The sequence below is a fragment of the Orbicella faveolata genome, unplaced genomic scaffold, assembly GCF_042242905.1.
Source record: "Orbicella faveolata isolate gen_17 unplaced genomic scaffold, um_ofav_v1 contig_1, whole genome shotgun sequence".
NCBI lineage: Eukaryota > Metazoa > Cnidaria > Anthozoa > Scleractinia > Merulinidae > Orbicella > Orbicella faveolata.
This window is the reverse complement of record NW_028301536.1, coordinates 33,851,153-33,872,693: the sequence shown is the minus strand read 5'-3', so window position 1 is coordinate 33,872,693 and position 21,541 is coordinate 33,851,153. Positions and strand designations below refer to the sequence as shown.

Here is a 21,541-nt window from a genome sequence, read left to right as displayed (position 1 = left end):
GTTTAAGAATCAGTTTGTCTTCTCATGTTCCAATCTTCTAGGAACAATTTTTAAACGTCATCATTTCTGCATGCATTGCGTGCCGTTTATTATGACTACGAGGATCAGTAGCTGCTAATCCCATAATTTATAGACTCGTACTTAGTCCTTTTCGGCTCGAAATCAGGGAATAAAGCCGATGTATTAGTATGAGCCTGCACAGCAAACACAATTTACCAGCGGGTTTTCAGTGAGCCATGCGTACCGAGTAAGGGTGACGTCATGCCGTTCTTTGATTGGCCGATTTGAACCAACACCATCAAGGCGGTTTTATTCAAGAACTCTTGGACGGACATTTTGATTTGCGAGTTCTTTATTCGGAAACTTTTTGACCATCTTCTATGCTGCAGAACATCTGTATCAGATAGAAATGCGACCAGTGTAAGTACCAAGTGTAGTTGTGTAGGCTAGAGTCATTTTTGTGAGGGAAATTGACATTTTGTCTCCGTTTAGCCCGAAAACCCCTGCTTCGGCAAAAACCCCGCGTAGTGGAAAGACACCAAGAAGACCTACAGGCAACAAGGATCCAGTTGAGGTAAAGAAGCGTCATTTTTGATTCACTGATCGTCGATTAAAATTTTTCCCAATAATAACATACGAGGTCCTCATGCAAGCGTTAGAACTTGTATCGATAAGAGTTGTGATGCTTGCATCAAAGAAAATTGCCAAGTTGTAAGCTCATTTCTTAGGAAGTCAATTTTACGGTAACTTTTAAGCCTGAACTGAGAGTTGTTCATTGAAACTAGGAAGAGAACTGTATCTTGTATCACTTTGAAACTCCTGTTGAAACTTCTTCTTTGACCATAACCCTATGTGGGTGTAGGGCCAGCCTGTTGAAACTAGAATTTCGAAATAGAATGATGTATTGTAGAATGTGTAATTAATAAGTTATCTCGAAGCTCTTCGTTTGCATTTGATCGTCCGATCCTTCGGTCGGGAATCGTCTTTGATCTGCCAGGTTTGTCCCACTGAGCTTAGCTTAGTCTACGGTATTTTGAAGTGCTGCAATTGGTAAGGAGTTTTCCAAATACTGCCAATGTGAATTCGAACCCATAAGCTTAATCACTGTTAATTCTTCTAGGTTTATTGTCGAATACGGCCTCTTGGTGACAATGAAGAAGAGTCTTGTGTCCAAATAATCAGTGAAACAGTATTGCAGCTCACCGCTCCAAAAGTAAGCTCAAGCTTTATAGTATACGTAGAATCCTTTTCTGTTTTTGTACTTGTTGTTAAAGGATGTGGAACTAGTGAAAGAATCACCTTTTCGTGCATAGAGACACTAACTGGGCAATCACAAGGTTTATGGTTTGAAGATCTCTGTCTCAATACAAAATGTCCCTTGCATGGTGCTAATGATGAAGCACTGGAAGAATCCACTTATATCCAGGGTTCTGTTCATGTGGTGCAATACATGTATCTACTAATTGTTACTTCTGTGCAGAACATCGCGAGTACATGCAGCTTTTTTCAGCCTTGGAAAATTTCTGACTGAAGAAAAAAACACATCCTGGGCGCTGTCTCAGCATAGTCAATGGAATGTTTGAAAATCAAACTTAATCAAACACAATCCGTGGATTTCATTTGATTGAGTTCGGCAATCGAACAAAATTGAACACTGAACTTTGTGAGTTTGATTTCTGAACCAATTGAACTCACTCCATAAGACTGTGTTTGACTGAGTTCTGCAACCAAACTCAATTGCACACAATCCAATGGATTGGGCTCAACAGTGTGATTGGTAAATCCACTTTTGAACAAAGATCATGTTACGATGTATACAGCCTCAAAAACACCAAAAACATGTGTTATACAAAAGTAGCTCGAGCCTCAAAAAACTGCATGCTTGTAATCTGTTTGGTTGTGGTCAGTAATTTCATTGCAAACTGAAAGGCTGTTAAAGTGGTACTATGACAAAAATCGCGTCTCTCCTATCTAAGCCATTTCAAAACATAAACAAGTAGTCTGTATGAGAAGAAAAATGCGGTTTACTATTTTCAAATGCCTCTTTTTGTTCCTGAGACATTCAAGTTTTTAAAATATACAAATTAGCCAAATGATGGTATCATAGGGAGGCACGGTGGCCTCATGGTTAGTGCGCTCGTATCTGGATCGAGCAGTCTGGGTTCGAGCCCTGGCCGGAGACATTGTGTTGTGTTCTTGGGCAAGACACTTCACTCTCACAGTGCCTCTCTCCACCCAGGTGTATAAATGGGTACCGGCAAACTTAATGCTGGGGATAACCCTGTAATGGACTAGCATCCTATCCAGGAGGGAGTAGGAATACTCCTAGTCGCTTCATGCTACAGAAACCGGGATAAGCTCCGGCCTGATGGGCCACTTGGCTCGTATGCAGACTTTACCTTTACCAAATGATGGTATCATACACTCAGCCAAATTTTGATCAATTATGATGAAGAAAGATATCTCGGCCAATTTGCATCAGAAATGTTTGATTCTTTGCAGTAAGACTCTACTAAATGTGCTTAACAATTTTGTTACAATGGCAACATACTGGGTTCCAGACCTCCCCAATATTAAAGGCTTTTCTGGCCATTTTGATATTTGCTAATGGTGTCTCATATGCACGATGTAGCAAGCATATAAATATGTTAGCTCGAGTTCATGGCCTCGTTTAATGTTTTTCAAGCTGAAAATCACTAACATATTGAAATCAAGTGGGTGGGGACTGGAAAAAAGTGAGTTGCCATGGGAACATAATTTTTTACAGCTGTAGGTGTGGTTCCTGTAGAACTATTAGCCTACCAAGTTTCAATGGATTCTGCTGCAAATTGACTGCGATAGCTCTAATATAATATTGGGTTGAGTGTGTGTCGTCATTAGTCATCTCATTTGCATATTTTACACATTTTTCAAGTTAAATATCTCCAGAACTAATGCAGATATTTGAAAACAGTAAATGGTGTTTTTATTCTTTCATGGAATTCTATATGATGCACCTAAAAAAGGGGTAAAAGGGGTAAAAATTTGATCATAGTACCACTTTAAATAGCCTTTCTAAAAATAGTATTTGTATATTTACATTGACTTTGTGAAGTGCTTTGATCATTTTTATTAAATTTGTTTACAGAACTCAGCAGGATTCAAGTCTGGCCACAGATTAGAGGTACCTACAAGTGTAATGAAATTTTGCATGTTGGTACATTTGTACATTGTTAACCTGTCTAACAACCTCTTTGGGGTTTGTTATGGCTATCAGGGTAAAAAGGACAGATAAAATACATGCTAGAAAATACATGTTCTGTACGTACACCTGTAACAGATATGTCATGACATGAACATCCCCCTTTTATAATCTGTAGAGATTTATTCAGGCAACAACACATTTGTAAACTGATTGAACTACAGTTTACAGAACAGTTTACATTACACATTTCTAGCAACTAAAACTATATAATTCATGTAAGCAAAGCCAGTGGAATGCGATTTTAAGTAGATTTTCTATGTGTTGCTTAGATTCTATTTTCTTGTTTTCAGACGCAGCATACATTTAAAAAAGTTTGTGATGAAAAGACATCCCAGAAAGTACTTTTTGATAATGTTGCACTGCCCTTAGTTGATGATCTAGTTCATGGAAAGAATGGTGAGTGCCACGTTTTACAGTACAGTACTATAGTATTCTTTACAGCTGCACCCATGTTACATCCATATTCTTATTGGACCAGGGCTAAAAAAAAACTTGAATTCCAGCTTGCCCTTTTGACGAGCAGCACTAAAAGGCTACCTGCCCTGGGCAAGTTTATGTTTACTTTTTGGATCATGTGTACTAAAGGCATCTGCAGTCAAATGTCAATCAATGTCTTTGATATATACTTTTTTCTCTTTCTACCTCTTTTCTTTATTTTTCCTACAACCGATTTAAAGCGTAATAATTCTTGTAACTACTCAGCTCGTTTAGTTTTTACTATTTTGAGTAGTTTTTTGGCTTATTTAAGTTTAATGTATTCTTTTGCTGAATGATATTCTATGTATTATGCAAAATAAAATGGTTGTTGTTGTTGTTGTTGTTGTTGTTGTTATTGATCAACACTCCATTGACATCTCCGTTGACTCTTGTTCAAAATCCCAGTCGATAGTCGACTAATTTTCAATCGATACATATGAGTCGGTCAACACTTGGCCAACTAATGACCAATTGTTTATGAAGTGTTGATTAAGTGTCCACCGAATTTTGATTGGGATGTCTACCAAGTACTTACTGATCCAGATGTCAAGCAAGGGTATTGATCAAGGATATCAATCAACACTTGCCGATGCCTTTAGTACACATGATCCTACTTTTTTATTTAGTTGGCAGACAACAGCCTTGATGCTTGTCCTACATGGATAGTCACAGATGCCATGTTATACAATTCTTGTAAAAAAGTACATATATGTACAGTACTTGACATTAGGTGTGTAGTGTTTAAGGCTGGTTTTCACTAGAGCATAATTAAGCACAAGCATAAGCATAAGCACAAGTGAAAACAGCCGTGACATAAACATAAGCATAAGCAGAAACATAAGAAGAACAAACCCACTTATTTGTCCTGTGCAGTTTTCTCTAGTAATGTGCTCAACAAAAGGCTAGCATAAGCATAAGCACAAGAAAAACAAACAGTTCTGTTTTTCTTGTGCTTATGCTTATGCTTATGTCAAGCACGTTACTAGTGAAAACTGAAAACTGCACAAGACGAATAAGTGGGTTTGTTCTTCTTATGTTTCTGCTTATGTTTATGTCACGGCTGTTTTCACTTGTGCTTATGCTCTAGTGAAAACTTAACAGTTGTATTATCATTATGGTTTTAACTCACAGGCTTGATATTTGCCTATGGTATCACTGGGTCTGGTAAGACACACACCATGACTGGGACACCCAGTGACAGTGGCTTGCTTCCAAGATGCTTAGATGTTATCTTCAACTCTATTGGAGAACTGCAATCGCCTAAATATGTAAGTTGCAAGTCTTCTACTGAATGTGTTCGATGTTAAAGTTGAGTCTTGAGAATGTTAAAGTTGATTATTTAGTGAACATTTTAAAACCACTAATTACACTGTATGCAGTATGGCTTATAGAAACCTCAAGAAAATGAAATTGAACTTATACAGGTAATAATATTGATTTGATGTTGTTGCACCTAGGTCTTCAAACCAGACAAAGCAAATGGCATTGAAATACAATCAGAACTTGAAGCAAAACTTGAAAAAGAAAGACGGGAAAAAGAAGCTGCCCTTGTGGCCACTCCTAGTGGAAGAAATAGGTAGTGACCTGAAATCCTTTTTACATGATGGTAATGGTTTCAAGTTATACTAGTTTAGTCTCTTTGTTTGGTTTTAGTGAAAATCGATTTTTTTATAGTTGAACACCTCTATCTTGAAATCTCAAGAAGAAAAAAAATAGTATAATGTTACAGAAGTTTGAGACAGCTGAAAGTAGCCTGTTCAAGACATTCTGTTAGTAACGTGTACGTAATGAAGAACAAGTGGAAGAAGCTCCCTCATTCTCATGCTCGCCTTGTTCCCCTTTCAATTGTTCCCATAAACTGAGAGCCTGGAACAGGCTCAGCCAACAGAAATAGCTGAGAAAGCATATCCAAGGGATTTGAGTTTGAAATAGTGGGGAGGTCAAAATTACCCAGGTCAAGATAGGATGACAGTCATGGGGGTGCACAACAGCATCTGCAAGAGACCAAGATACCTAGGGGTTGTTCTGAATGGCCTTAGGTGTCCTGCGGAGCACGATTGGGATAAGTAGGAACTAAGTAGTCAAGATTCACGATGTAGCAAGATTAAATTTGCTATAATTCAGGGAAATTTTTTTTGTTTTAATTTTTTTTTGTCTAGGAATGCTGATAATGACTTTGCTGATTTGATAAGAGTACCTGAAACTGGACTTATCTCTGATGTAAGTTGGAAGTTCTTAATTTTACACGTACCATGTACATGCATATTGTATGCAAAGTATGGTCTAAAGAAAACAGATTCTTTCACATACTTGATTCCACACCTCTCCTCCCCCTGCTTGCCAAAATCAGTGATGTCTCTGGTTCTAGCCAAAAATCATTGATGTCATGCTATGCACTAGCATTATTGTGCCTGATTTTTGTTTTACTTTTTAAATCTCTTTCTGAACGCAACATGTGTATTTACAGTATAGCTACAGTACATATAGATTCACAGTGTGCACTGTATTGAAGTAAATCACTGAGAAATATTTGGGGGGCTTGTGAGAATGACTTAAGGGATAGCACATCAGAATTACAGCTCGCTGAAGGGCAAGCTCCAAAACTAGTTTTCTTTGGTATGTGTGGTTTATACTTGCTTGTTAAATTGAAGACAGGTAATAATAATAATAATGATAATGATAATGATAATGACAATGACAATGATAATGATAATGATAGTAATACTGGGGCCGATCTCACATACAGTGGTTTTCAGAACAGCCTTGTGGAAGATATTATAATAATGTAAAAGCTATACAAAACAATGCTACTTAAACGTAAAAGATACGATATAAATAAAATATGATAAAGTTAAGACATGCATTCAAGTTTCTTTTTAAAAAGTAAAATAGAATCAGTTTCCTGTATTTCAAGACTTACATGAGCCCATGAGGACTTTTGAGGCCAGACAAGTCAAATATGATACAAGGGCTGTATTTCTAAAGCCTAATGTCAGTGAGTTGCAAACTATGCAATGTTCAGGTAAAATATGTACAAACCTGCGCCTGTACATGTACATATACTTTTGCACCCTCACTTCCAGTTAATATATTATCAAAAAATGTGACTGATTTGTTTTCAGGTGGATGAGGACAATAGCTATGCAGTGTTTGTGTCTTACTTTGAAATTTACAACAACTATATTTATGATCTGCTTGATGAGACTCCTGTTGATCCCATCTGTCCAAAGTAAGTTCACTGGGTACATCAATTGGATGATTTTAAGTTTTTAACATGACATGAAACTACATTGTATCCCCTCTGCATAACTAACATCATATACAGATCTATTGTAAACATGTACATAGCTGAGAAATGTGTCCCTAATATACATTTACTACTTACTGTACAGGTCTATGTACATGTTCACAGTCTGTACCTGTTAGCAGACTCTCTTGCAAATAATGCACTCTTGTACTGCAACATATTTACAAGATAGTTTAAGTCTAGGAACATGTACTGTACATGTACATGCTTTTAGTATACAGCTGGTCACTTCCACTGTTGTCTTTCAGTGTGGGTGATTTTGATTGTTGTTGTTGTTATCTTTGTTTTTGTTTCTGGACCACAGTTCATGTTTCTGTACAATCACTTAGTATTACATGAATGTTAATGGCACTTCTGTAAGCTTAGTGCTATGACTTGTAGTCAAGAGCTGTGAAATGTGCAGCAGTGAATCTCGTGTGCATGTAAAAAAAAAACAAAAAAAAAACAGTATTTGATAATGTCCTCTGACTTCTTTACAGACCGCCAGCTTCAAAGAATCTAAGAGAGGACATGAATCATAATATGTACGTTAGCGGTGTAACAGAAGTTGAAGTCAAAAGCACGGAAGAAGCTTACAGTATTTTCTGGAAAGGTGAACTTATTTAATATCCTTCTTTATCTGTAGTAGGCACATGTATGTAACATGCAGCAGGTGCAGTCAAAACTAGATTGTACTGTGCTCAGACATAATGCACCCACCATATGAAAAACAAAACGTGGTCTATTTTTTACTCACCGTGGGACTTGCTAAAATACTCAATTGTATAGCCACCACGGATCATGTTACTGTAGGTTCTCTCGACCAATACATTGGTTGACAGTCACTTGACATATCAGTCAACAGTTGCTTGATATATCGGTCAAGATGTATGTCGGCTTTTAGTTCACTGATACCTCACCGACTCTTTGCCAATACTTCACAGATAATTCACTGAGTATCAGTTGACACTCGGTCAATAGTCAGAAGATATAGATAGACAGACAGTCAAGAGGCAGTTGATACTTGGCCGATGTAATCGGTCAACACTAGGTCAATAGTTGGATGATAGTCGGCCCATAGTCGATAGTCGATATATGATTTTCCACCATCACAAGATAGCATTAATGTCATCGCTTAAAGAGAAAGCATTTGGCCGCAATATTGCTAAATTAACACAATTGACTGATATAGTGATACTCGACACATGACTGATATTCAACCGACAGTTGACCAATATATCACCCACAGGTCACTGATATACTGCTGACATATGACCAGTACCAATTGTTTGGTATCAGCTTGTTTATTGATCTTACAAAAACATCAGGTTGAGTATATCTGTTACAGAGTAATCACCAACAAAGTGCCAAATGTACCCGTATATTGTAAATGCCAGATGTATATTGTAAATGCCAAATGTATATTGTAAATATTTTTTGTTGGATCTCACGTTTTAGGCCAAAAGAAAAGACGTGTTGCCAACACTGTACTAAATCGAGAGTCAAGTCGAAGTCACAGTGTGTTTGCAATCAAACTAGTACAGGCTCCCTTAGATCCTGATGGTGAAGAGGTCTTACAGGTATTAATATTACAATAACTGTCAAACAAGCAATAATGGCCACCTAGTAATAGCAGTCACCATTCCACGACATCAATTTTTTTTTGTCCCTTGGAACCAAGCACTCACTAGATATACTGATGAAACCTGTCTACAATGGCCAGTTAATTGTGCCTAATGACAGCCCTTTTAGGTTCCACTGTACACTGTAATTCACAATTTAGTGAACACTTTAGTGAACCCCTCTCTCATATGAGACTTGTAATTGACTTACTCTTGCCATACATGTACATGTAAGTTCCACACTGCATCTGTACTCCTAGAAACAACTTTTTCTTCTTGGATTAAAATGCACTGATTTGTCCACATGGGAACATTTTTTAGACTGCATGTAGTTCTTCATTGTTTACTCTATTCTAAACATGTCGCCTTACAAACCCCCTGTTTAAAGATACTTGAGGGTAGATCCTTAAAGAAAAAAAAACAAGTGCTTAATTGATCAACAGTTTATTTATCTTTTTTTGAACAGGATAGAAATCAAATTGCAGTGTGCACATTATCACTGTGTGATTTAGCAGGGTCTGAGAGAACAAACAGGACAAGAGCTGGTGGAGACAGACTACGAGAAGCTGGTAATTTATTACAGGTTGACACTGACATATCACACAGTGGGATCTATTGAGTTAGAGCTGAGAATCATTTATTGTGTACACATAACTACTGGTAGGCCACATTACATGCACATGTGTTCTCAAGGGTGAAAAGAATGTAGCCTGAAGACAAATATATATTTTTTACATGTATCCTGGGCTGTCATTAAGTTTTGAGTCACGTATGTAATATAGCCTTGATCTTCACATCCATAACAAACTTGTTACCACTTCAACTTGAGTGAATTGTATCAACTGTGCCCAAGTTCACCTGTAACATCAAGGGCCCATCCAATATGCTCAGCCGTAGCAGTTGTTATGGGTTATGACCCTTACAGACAGTCCTGTGTATCTACATACAAGTTACATTTTATATCTTGTGACAACGATTTTATAATTACATGTACATGTAGCCCTATATCCTTCCAAATTAGATTGACAGAAAGATTGTCAATAGAAAAGCAAAGCAACTACTCAAAAAATATAATTAATGTACGAAATCTTGGAGTACATGTAGATGGTCAGTTTGTTTCTTACATGTAAGTGCTTTGTCATATCAAAAAAGTTAAATCTTATTAATTATAAAATTTACGTTTTGCAAAAAAAGTTACTTTTGAGCTGAAATCAAGGGTTCATATAAATGAAAATCAATGAATTCTGACAGAGTTCTTAGAGCTACTGTAGCTGATTGTACAATAAGTGATATGCCATTTGTATAGGTTTTACAGGTTGCCTTCAATTGTTCTTTTCTTATTTTTTTCACTCCCTGGAAAAGAGAAGCTTCTAATAACCTAGGTGTGCATGTAAGCCAAAACTTAATAGACAGTGTAGTGACAGTGGCTCTCAACAATGTCTTGTGAATCTTTTGCTTTCCTTAGGCAACATCAATGCATCTTTGATGACACTAAGAACTTGCATGGAGATTCTGAGAGAAAACCAAGGAAATGCTGAAAATGGCATTTCTCCAAAGGTGAGTAGTACAAATGTTCAGCACAATATATATGTAAATTATGTACATTGAGTCTTGCATGTTTCACATACATGTGTGTAATTTATTTAGTGTTATTTTTTATCAGATTGTTCCTTACAGAGACACCAAGTTGACTCATCTGTTTAAGAATTTCTTTGATGGGGAAGGGAAGGTGAGTTCAATAGAATCTGTTAAACCTTTACATAATAATCAAATTCATTTACACAATAAAGGATTATTGATACCATAAAAGCTCTCACTAACATCAGTCTACAATCATGTAATTGCCTTTCTTCAGGTTCGGATGGTTGTTTGTTTGAATCCTAATGCCGAAGATTATGATGAGAGTGTGGTAAGATGTCAAATTCTTATGTATGTACTGTAGATAGACGTGTTCTATCCACAAATTATAAAACATTGAGGTACAGTGGAAATGATGTATTGTATGCTTCTTTTATTGATTTAGCATGTGATGAAATTTGCCGAGGTGACACAAGATGTTGTTATAGCCAGACCTCAATCAGTCAGGTAACATTTAGCAAATAACTTATTGTCAAAATTGTTTTCAGTTTAGGTACAACAAAAGGTGATTATTTTTCAAGCTTTTATCATGACTTTGCCAAGGCTTGAAACTAGTCTGCCTCTTGTGCCAGTGCACCAGGACACAGGTGGACCTAAGGCATACTGTGATGTTAAAAATCTGCACTTAGCAATACAACCATTGATTTGCCTTTTGGCCACATCAAAGGTATTGCAACTGATTCAGAAACTAGACAGTGCCCACCCATAACTAATTTTTTCTTAAATGTAAATAGATTTGACACTGGACTGACACCTGGGAGAAGGAGAGGTATTTGAATGTTTTTTTTTCTTTTTAATATTGGATGTTTAATGTTTGAAGTTGTGATACAACATTTGGGTAAATCATTACCATTGACAACTGCCTGAAGATCTAACTGGTATTCCTCTCCCAACATTCTTGCATTAGAACCTTTTTAATGAAGTCCCTGTGTAATGTACATTCTATATTTATCATAACTGGTCTTGTTTTGTCTTTGTCTTTTATAGCAAATCAAATGTACAAGGAAGTTCTTGCACATGTTGAGGATAATAAAGGTACACAATGTTTGGATTGTACAGAGACCTGATGTCTAATGTGTGAACTGCAGCAGGGAACAAGGAAATGTTGAAGAACAACTATAGGCGAATCTTTGCTGACGTCGTTGTTTACATTTTTCCTCATTAACATACAACTTTGCGCCTAGAAGGCGTCATGCTAGACACGATTTTACTAGAGAAACTTAAAGAGCTTGTGAAACTTAGTAAGTGGTGACATTTTTGGCTCTTTGGGTGTAATATTCGAGGAGAAATTGGCTTTCAAAAACATCAAAATTTCTGTGTAGCAAAAGCGCTAATGAGCTCATACATTCTTTGTAAAATTTTGAGCTTTCAAACCTGCGTCGCACAAAAAGTATTCAATACATCGCGCTCAAATTCCTTGGGACAGTGAATCGTGCTGTGCCCTTTCAATATTCAGTATTAATCTCTTTGTAGCTCCATCAGCAACTGTATCGCTTATGGTAATGAGGCAAATATTGTAAACAAAGATTCTCCTATAGCTGGGGCAGGAAAAAAAAAACAGGTCCAACTGCGCGGGGCAAGTAAATTTTGCTCCTAGGTCAATGGGAAAGTGAAAGTGGATGTTTAGTGGTCCAGTGGGCGAGTGAAATTAGCCTCAGTAGTCTTGTTAGTTGATAAGGCATGAACATTGTGCACCTATTGGGCAAGGAATATTTTAGTGGGGGCAACTGAAAACTGAAATGTACTGACCCTCTGGGCAACTGGATTTCAATTTTTTTTTTCCTGCCCTGGTAGTGTAATAAATTATGTGTACATGCAGGTTTCATGAACGTTTTAGCAGGAGAGCAAGATCCTGTAAACTTTTTCACCTGGGTAGCATAGGCCACAATCAGAGAAAGTCAACTTTAATTCTCTTAGCTTTGCCTAACGTTGAATTCACAACATGGGGCATGCATGCCTTTTACAGAAAGGACACTTGAAACCACCAACTCTTGACATTTTTTGTGCATTTTTTGACGACTATCGAATGAGGGCTATCGAATGAGTGTAAAATACCAATTCCTTTGTCTATATGGAGATTCTTCATTACATGTACATTATCACTGGATTTATTATACATTTCGTAGATAACGGTGAAACAGTGATCATAGCCAAACCTCTTCAAACCATGGGACCACCTTTCCCAGTTATGGAGGTAAGGTGCATTTTTTGCTGTCATCTTAATTTTTACTTACAGGGTCATTAGTTCAGTCATTTAACACAGAACTCAAGCATGTCACGGAGTCAAGCAATCTTAAATGTCGTAGCAGCATCCAGTCCATTTTCAACTTATCGTACTGTAACAAGGTTGACAAGGTAGACACGTTACCATCCTGGTCCAGTCTCCCAGAATGTACATGTACCTGCTGGGACTGTTTTCTCTCTTGTCACCTGCAGTCTTCCTAGCATGTAGATTCCTCTTGATCTGAATCTATGTGAGTAGCAGCAAGATTAAGTGAACTAGTGAACAATGATAAAATCTGGGCAAGACCACATGTTCATGTACTCCTCGCTGATAAATGTTTGTGTTGTGAACCGCTACAAGGTGATACAGCTGTAACATAACACGTGATTAATGCTCTGTTTTCTTTCAGATAAATTCACCAGAAGATAACACAACGCTAGTAAACTTGATTTATTTTCTTCAAGAGAGACAAAGACGGCGACAAACTCTCATTGATGATTTGTCGAGGAAAGGTAAGTTGTTACGATGTTTAGAAAATAACTGGGTTCTTAACCATTGAATGTGTTAAAATCAATCCTTGATGACTACGCCATTTGCGGTCTGTCCATTTTCTTAGGGCAAAAGCAAAACTTGCCACAATGATTTTTCTTTTCTGCCTGGGCACTTCTCATACATATTTATTATTAATTTTGTTTTGTTTTGTATCACTTCTTTTTGCAGAGGGAATTTTTAGGGCTCAACTCTTGGAATTAGAAAAAGAAAACAGCCAGGCAAATGGAGTGAGTAGATTTACATCTACATGTGTCCTGTTGGTCTGTTCTGATGAGGCAAAAAATATATATTTATATTTAACGTTGCCAAAAAGCGCACCAAACCAATGTAACAATAAAAGCATTTGTTGGAGTGATAGATTGCTGTGAAGTCTGTAAATATTTTTAGTTCGCTTGCCAACCTTTCAACCAGCTCTGGTCCCTTGCTCATTTTAAACGATTTCCCTGCCATTAGTTACTTGACAGTTGATCTCGTATAGTGCATCGCTTTACATTGTAAAACCGCTGCCTCTGCTGCTTCTATTGAAGGAAATCCAAATTCATTTTTAATCGATTACACATTAGTTGGGTAAAAACGAGTGAGGATATTTATGTACTCAATGGGCGTGTCTGACTAACTTGTCTTTTTATTCTTACTGTAGATAATGTAGTGTAATGACGTGTTACCAATGCAGAAGCTATTTGCCAGGCTCGGATGAAATGTTCAGCACAACAACTCTTTTCTTTTTCCTTTAGATTATTGCTAACCTTAAGACAACAATCGAGGAAAAAGACAGGTACAAAGCCCTTCATTAACCGCAATAATTTTTATTTCTGTCTTTGTTTCGTGCAAATCCTTGATGTTGAACAAGGATAATCAAAACCGAATCTTATAATTCTTGAGAATGAAAAACCATGTGCTTCCCACTTGACAGAGATATTCAGAAACTGGAAAGAAGACTGAAGGCTATAACGCAAAAGGTAATGCCGCGTTTTGTATGTGTACATGTACTTTGTTTGAATGTTCTGTCCTTAGTCGAGAAGAAACGATAACACGTCAGTTTACCTTGGGAATATTTCTTTTCAGAATGAGATGCTTCAGAAGACTGCAGAGATGTACGAGCAGGATAAAAAAGAACTGCAATATGAGGTATGAAAACCTACTGACTATTTTCACAGACTACAATAACAGGCCGAAAACGAAGCCACGTTCTATACAGCAATACTTGAGAGTCACTGAGGGTAATCGTTGCGCCTCTGTTACTCATGCGATCACTGGGTAAACGATATTCCCAAGACAGTTACAAATCCACTCTAGCTTGCGCAAAGAGGTTGTACGGGTGTAGGTTATATTCAGTGGTTATTTTTTATCTCAATTTTGTTGACTGTCTTATCCTGACTTCTTATTCCCTCTGTAGTTGGATGATCAGAAGAAAAGAGCTGATAAGGAGAAAACCGACAAAGTTAAAATGCGCCAGGTCAGTTTTCCTTTTCCTTTTCTTTTCTTTTTTTTTTCTTTAAACAAAACTTTCAAAGTTCTTCTTCGGCCCGAAATGATTAGCTGTGGAGTAACGAAAGTGTTTTTCTTTTGATACGTTTTGCAATGCGCGTGAGGTTCAGACTTTTTGTAGTGCTACGTTCGTGAGTGGGACGCGTCAAGCAGACTTAGTTTAATCGGTACCCTTTATAGGAAATCAAGTTTAGCTTTAGAAATTTTGACATCAAAGAAATACTGTTCGCCTGCTTTGATTTTACTTATATTTCAGGCTTTAAAAGGAGTAGTGACACAAGAAAAAGGCAAATGGGAACGAGAATGCGTAAGTCGAATAGTCCAGTATTTATTACTTTCTTTGTGTTGGTTTTTTTCTTGTTTTTCTTTCCTGTTTTCTTTGTTGTTTTTGTCAATGGGGGTGACTAGATTTTAGATTATCTTAGAGGAATTAGCACTTAAATTGTTGCGGATGCTACTCCAAAAGACTCGATTCATTTTCATTCTTATTTTCATTCTAACTACTATTCAAAGTCTTCCAAACTGCATACCAAAACGTTTCATAACCTTGTCCTTACTTAGTCAAAACGCGTTAAGGACAAGGAGATGGAGATGCAAGCTAAAATGTGGCAAAAGGATGAGAAGCTAAGACAACTCAAGGAGATCGTACAGGTATGTTCATCAAAGTGCAATTTGGCAAGTCTTTTCATCGCCTTTTGCACCTGTTCTTCTCTTCCATGCCTTATGTCATCATAACTTTTCGAACGCTGGTCACAAGGCCAGGAAAATCCTTCGCCATTCTTCAGATCCTTTTGACGACTTAATATGCGCCCATCTTTTCCCATCTCCCCCTCCCCCCCGCCACACCTCCCTCTCTCCACCTTGTAACACAGATGGGAAAGTAGCTTACACGGTAGACTCCATCCCTCTGCTCTTCTCGAGTTTCGAGACAAACCCTTGAAAATATTTGCTAGAAATTTGTTTTCTGTCCTCAGAGCATGCAGACCAATGACGCAAGGACTGTAACTCGTGCCCAGGCTAGGGCTGCGGCAATGTCTAGATCCAAGTCTCCCCCGCCGCCTGTGGCCAGAAAGGTAATTTGGTATTCTAAGTAGACTCTTTTTCCTGAAGGAATGCCAAAGGCTTTTTTTTAATATATTGAATTACGCGACTCTATTTTTCAGCCTCCTATTAAATCTCGCCACAGACGATCCAAGTCATCAGATTGCTGGATAGAGCACAAACCCTCGACGCATTTGGAAACAGGTATTGCTACTGGAAACGCGGTGTAATAGTTCTATCAATTCTGTACATGTTCTTTGCGGTTGAATAAATGGTTTAGCTCAGGGTATTGCTGCATAGAACGGCTAATTGGTGACTGATGTTTCTTCAACCTGAGAGCTGGAAGTCATATTCAGAGTTGACAGAAACGTTAACAACCAATACGAATGCCGCTAAAAGCAGTTAAAACAATAATACATCATGTGTCTTTGAAAACAAGGTTTGTAATACTTCTCCAAACTTATATCGTTCTTTGGTGACGCCTCTATGTTATTTATGATAGTTCATGTATTTACCTCCGCTTTATGTTATTCCTAACCTTCCTTTTGTTCGTTGCAGATACGGTTCTTAAACCGCAAATTAAGAACAAGAAAACAGTAAGCAGACCCGCGGAAAAGGATTTCAAAACAACTAACGTGAGCGCACACGATGTTCTTTTTATCTACCTAAACGTCACGACTTTAAAAATTTTAAAACTCCTAGTAGACGAGGCAGTTTTCATTGCCGCAACTTGCCTTTGCTCACGCGAGGCAAGTTGTGAAACGAGTGTTACACGCTGTAATATAATGATGCAGTGTTCAGAAGAGAACGAGATGGTTGAACTTATGCCTCAAAGTGTAAAAAATACTTCGTTTACGAGACTTCTGGTCACCTTGAAACTACGGTATATATATATTTTTTTTAAGTGGAGACAAGCCGTCATCGCGTAAGTAACGCGGATTTTGTTTTGTTCTCGTGCAGGCCACAAACTATGTGTTATCTCATCAAGAGGAAGATTCTGCCGGCGAAATCGAGACTAAGTTGATTAAAGTGAGTTTTGCTTGTCTCCAGTTGTTGAAGGGTGAATAACGCCATCCAAGAAATACGCTCGAACAAAGCCTACTACGCTAATATGATCACTGGATAGTACTTTATCTGTTGGGTGATGCCATCCGCCCCGCTTTAAACAACCGTGCATGGACTTTTAAAAGAAGAGTAGAAATGAGCTCGAGTTAGCTTGTCTTGTAGCCTGCGAATACAGCCGCCTGTTATCGCTACCGGCCAGCTTGCACCAACCCAGCCGCTGGGAACGATCGAATGCGGTCTTATTCGCAGGCCTCTTGTTTTACATAGAGTTCTGTTTTTCACAATGATTACGGTATAGCTGCCGCATATTTTGAGCGTTGAAGGTGTGACATCCTCTGTCCAACTTGCTTCGCAAGTGTAAGACCACCGTAATTTTCACATTATAAAGAGTTTGCATACAGTATATATAATAGTTATTTGCTAGTTTCGGTTGTAAACAACGTCGCGAACCTGCTGTACCAATGTTGATGATGTATGTGAGTTTTTACCCCTGTAATGTTATCCGCAGGGAGACGTGTACAAAACTGTGGGAGGTGGTCATTGTATCCAGTTTACAGAAGTAGAGACTTTGAAAACAAGATCTGACGAACTAACAAGTCCAGGAAGGTACGTGCCAGGCTAACTTGTGGTGATAGAGTGCAGTCAAGATTTCAGACATTAAAAGTTACCTACTAGAGCTTAGTTCTATTCTACGGAAACTTTTCGTTGTCAAGCTTGAGTGTAATATTTCAGAAATATCGGGATAAGAGCTACTATTAACTTAATTGGCTCCATATTAAGGAGTAATGCAAAACACAGGACGTCTTCATATCCTTTATCCCCTTATTTTTCAAGGTAGATAATTCAAATTGACAATCGGGTGACTAATTTACCATAACAAAGATCATGACGTGTTAACACGATATAACTAACATTCATTCAAGATACAGAAAAAGTCCAAAGCTGAATGTTACGAGAAGATGTTTGGTCTTTATATTTTTTGTACACAAGGAAACTCTTGGCTTGGAAATGTATAGGAAAAAAGGCAAGAGCGATTTTGTTCTTCCTTGGAAAATCGTATGTTCGTAATGCAGTGCACGTGTATCTCTGTATTCTTGTGTTTTCTTCCCTTAACTCTTTGTTTTTGGAAACAGAAAACGCCGAGCGTCTGATTCAATCGATGATGAAAGTCATTCAAGCTGGACTGATGTAGAAACAAGGGTAAGTATCACGTGGTTGCCATGCCTCGGTCATCTTTTTGAATATTGTATTAAAAAATCTACAAACTTACATGCAAACTCTCTTTTACTTTCAGTGTTCCACGGCAATTGAAGGCAGACCGGGCATGGGTCCAAGCTACTGTCACACAACATCAAAGTATGTATAGTAACAAATAGATGAATCGATAAACATCTCTTCCGTGCCATACATTTTTTTTTTTTTTCAACCTGAAGAAACAATGTCTTGTTCATTGTGAAACCACAATGGTGATTGTAACAAAATAGAAAACCTGTTTCCTAGATGTGCCTTGATCTTTTGAATGAGGTTTTTTTTTCCTCTAGCTTGATTCTTTAAATATTTTAGTTGACTAGGGGGTGTGTTTCTTTGGTGTAAATCCAAGATTGGATTCTTAAATTCCAAAACGGATTTTGCGTTTCGTTCCAAAACAGATTAATCCAAGATCACTCGGATCACGATACATCACTGGAATCAAAGAATCCTCACTCAGAGTAGACTCCTTCGATTCCTTTGATGTACCGTTATCTGAGTGATCATAGATTAATCTGTTTAGTAAAGAAACTCAAAATCCGTTTTTAGATTTTAGAATTCAATCTTGGATTTTCCCAAAGAAACACGCCCCTACTCCTAGGATAAGAAAGCAACGGAATTTACTTGGAGTTCCAGAGTCAGAATTTAGTGACATAGTCAAATCCTCGGCACAAGACCACCCAGTTTCATTGGTTTACGAGGTTTAATTTCACCGTGGTTGGGCGGTATCACAAAAAAGCGTGTGATTTATAATTATGGTGATGGTTACTACAGAGGGTATATCTGTACTGGAAATAGCTGTCACATTTGGTGATAAGAAATCTTATCTAAGAGGCAGAAAACCTTACTTCCTTTTGCATTTATTCCTCAGGAAAAAGAAGCCTTGAAGAGGGACTTTCAACAGAAGTTGCGTTTCTTTGTTTAAGTGTCATACCTCCCAAGCGATGACGAAATTTAGATTATATAAGGAGTCTACTCCGACCTGACTCATGAATTGCACTCGCAAGTTATTTCGTCAAAACTATGAATGATGGGTGTTCACAGCATTCATTTCCCCGTTATTCAGATAAATAGTTTTAATGAACGCCACCAGTGGTAATGTTCCATTGCCTCGAGAGTTCAAGAGCTGGATGTACAACTCGATATATTCGCAGTAACGGTGCTTTCATTTAGTGTTTTTGCTTGGAAAAATGATGGACTCTTATCAGTTAGCAATGTTCTGTTTTTTAATCATTTGTTTTCATTTTAGTAACCTTTTTTTTTTCATTGATAAGTAGTCTCTGTAAAAAGCCGTAGGTAATAATTAATAAATATATTTACATTTCACTTGGTCTGGATTCTTTCGGCACCTGATTTTTTGTTAGAATTAAGGCAACATTGAATGAATTATATGCAGTACTTAGTAGTAAGTAGGCCTGATAATGAAATTAAACCAATGCGGTGTCGTCACCTCATGACTGTTTATTTTTCCCTTGGTTCAGTGTGTTTGTCCTTTTTGTTGGGTATCTTTTGGTTGAATTTTTAACTTCGCCCCAAGAACTATGGAAGTAAAACTGGAAAAAAAATACAGTTGGACTTGGAACTTCCCATCTACCTTGAATAAACTTTTAAACTTTTAAATCCCGCTTGAATAAACTTTTTTCATTTATCTACTATCGGCCTTCATTATTTTTACAATAAAATAGGCCTATTTTTAAGATCCGGACAAGGTTTACTCCCGTTGTTTGTGGCCCATGCTCAAAGAGTGCAGGTTATTTCACACAAATCGACGAAGAAACTGATTCAGTTGCACCTTTCAGTACAGAATGAGTAATTTCTATATCTTCTAAGTCACGGAAACATTTCAAACGGGCTGCTTGTTCTGTAAAACTAGGCTGGAAAAATGAACCAGTCATTGACGATACCGATGCTTTCTAAGAGTTAAAATAATTTTAAGACAACTTAGAAAGGTGACTTAAAACAGTTTTCAGCACTTAGATTTTGATGGTTCATTATAACCACTCTTTTTATCACTTGATCCTACAATCATGGAATCAAAAAACCTGCCCAATCATTGGCGAACACATTGTTATCATTTTCGTGACACAATAGGTTACCATAGCAACAGTATGAGTTGCTAAAAACACCCTTAATTACAGCTTTAGGAGCTTATAATTCAAAAACGACACTGAAATTTTTCATATTATCAAATGTTGATAAGCAGGATAAGACACCGCTTTTGGCAAAGTTTTAAAAAAATCTGTACATGGAGTTCAGAGCCACCTTAAAGATGATTTCTAGTCCGTACTGCACAGTCACAACACCCTAATACACCAAATGCATACAAATATAACGAGATATTTCTATTTTTTAGTTACAAAGGGTACTTTGACACTCTTGTTTTTCACAAGGGTGTAAATTCAATTAGAGCTGACGAATCGTCACCACTCTTTCCCACGAGATGTTTGCTATCTTTAGTTACAAATGGTAACTTAAGAGTGTGTCCACGAGAAAACCAGTCAGAACCAGGCAGGAGGTGATACAGCTGAAATCACCGATTTCACTCAAACTTGGCACAAATGTTGGGTTTGATGAGTGAATGATTGTGGCAAAACAGTAGGTCAAAATATTTTATTCCCTTCAAGTTAGGAGGACCCCCAGCAAAAATGGCCATTTGACACTAATTTATGCATATTTAATTAGCCATATCTGGTTTAGTATTTCTACAACAAGAAAAAGCATGTGAAAATGAAATCCACTAGAACATGTTGTGTAACTATCAGTCTAAAAGTACAGATATTCATTTCAACTGGGCAATTTGATTTCTGTCCGTGGCTTCATCTTGAGTAAGGTGCATATTTCGTAGTGTTGTGAATAACCTTTAATTGATGGCAAATATCTGCACTGGGCAAGAGCAAGTACACATTATTCTAACATGGATAGTGAGAGCAATCAACAAAGTTCTCAAAAAAGCCATAAAATGTTTGGGGACTTATATTCTGTGCTGGTGTACTGTTTACATAGAACTTAACCATTTAGGGCCATTTCATGAACATCCACTAAAACAAAAGCCTTTTCTCTGTCTTAACCTAACTCGAAATCAACAAGAAATAACTAGCTAAGCATTTTCCTATCAATTACGAGTAAAAATTGGGCGAAAAGAAGCACTTGAGACACTTCTTTCAAATATTTTCGGAGCTATATCTGCTATATCTTGAGGCATATCGATGTGAATACTGCAGTAGATGATTCAACTCACAAGCTCAGACGCTCTGACAGTATTCTACAATAACCACTGGGATCGGACTTAAGATTACAAACAGAACAATTATCCGCATAGACATTACGAGTAGTGGAACAATATCAGTTTATAATCTTGTTGTAAATATGATTCCTTGAAAAGCAAACTTACCTGGCGTTTTTCTTTCGTGGTTTCTCTACACTAACGATCTCCCCGTTGTTCACGGTAAGCCAACAGGTAAGCTCATCGATTAAAGATTCATTCAATAAAATAGTAATCTGTGAGGTACTACTTGGTGTTAGATAAAGATATTTCATTTTTATGGCAAGTAAAGACAGCAAAGACACTTTAATTCACTTATCGCCCGCCATCTTGAATTTAACCTGCGCACGTCAACGGTGACTGACAAATGAACGTCGGTCTTCCCAGGGAAGAC

General features: G+C 37.5%; 1 protein-coding gene and 1 long non-coding RNA gene across 3 annotated transcripts; one reads left to right on the top strand and one right to left on the bottom strand.

The window, feature by feature from the left end:
- The first annotated feature begins 287 nt into the window (after positions 1-287).
- LOC110041167 (kinesin-like protein KIF23) lies at positions 288-19,339 on the top strand. Of its 2 annotated transcripts, XM_089273460.1 has the most exons (35): positions 288-420; positions 493-574; positions 1,121-1,213; positions 3,128-3,163; positions 3,535-3,640; positions 4,853-4,989; positions 5,179-5,297; positions 5,881-5,941; positions 6,844-6,950; positions 7,508-7,620; positions 8,466-8,587; positions 9,096-9,198; positions 10,095-10,186; positions 10,293-10,358; positions 10,485-10,538; positions 10,653-10,714; positions 11,002-11,036; positions 11,255-11,302; positions 12,394-12,461; positions 12,901-13,003; positions 13,212-13,270; positions 13,778-13,818; positions 13,957-14,002; positions 14,109-14,171; positions 14,440-14,499; positions 14,788-14,838; positions 15,093-15,182; positions 15,506-15,604; positions 15,695-15,776; positions 16,131-16,207; positions 16,533-16,601; positions 17,146-17,243; positions 17,771-17,837; positions 17,932-17,993; positions 18,757-19,339. In XM_089273460.1, exons 1-35 carry the CDS (start codon positions 410-412, stop codon positions 18,770-18,772), a joined length of 2,598 nt encoding a protein of 865 aa, XP_089129586.1. In that variant the 5' UTR covers positions 288-409; the 3' UTR covers positions 18,773-19,339. The 2 variants fall into 2 exon arrangements, with proteins under 2 accessions (XP_089129586.1, XP_089129592.1); XM_089273466.1 differs by lacking the exon at positions 16,533-16,601.
- On the bottom strand, positions 11,048-21,517 carry LOC149118834 (uncharacterized). The gene is made up of 2 exons (XR_016201988.1): positions 21,277-21,517; positions 11,048-12,737 (listed from the first exon to the last, which is right to left on the bottom strand). It is a non-coding gene; the product is annotated as an uncharacterized LOC149118834 (long non-coding RNA).
- Between the last annotated feature and the right edge of the window lie 24 nt (positions 21,518-21,541).

Coding starts and splice junctions, on each gene's coding strand:
- LOC110041167 (XM_089273460.1), top strand. Junction 3,164..3,534: donor AGTCTGGCCACAGATTAGAG/GTACCTACAAGT, acceptor TCTTGTTTTCAG/ACGCAGCATACATTTAAAAA. Junction 8,588..9,095: donor ATGGTGAAGAGGTCTTACAG/GTATTAATATTA, acceptor TTTTTTGAACAG/GATAGAAATCAAATTGCAGT.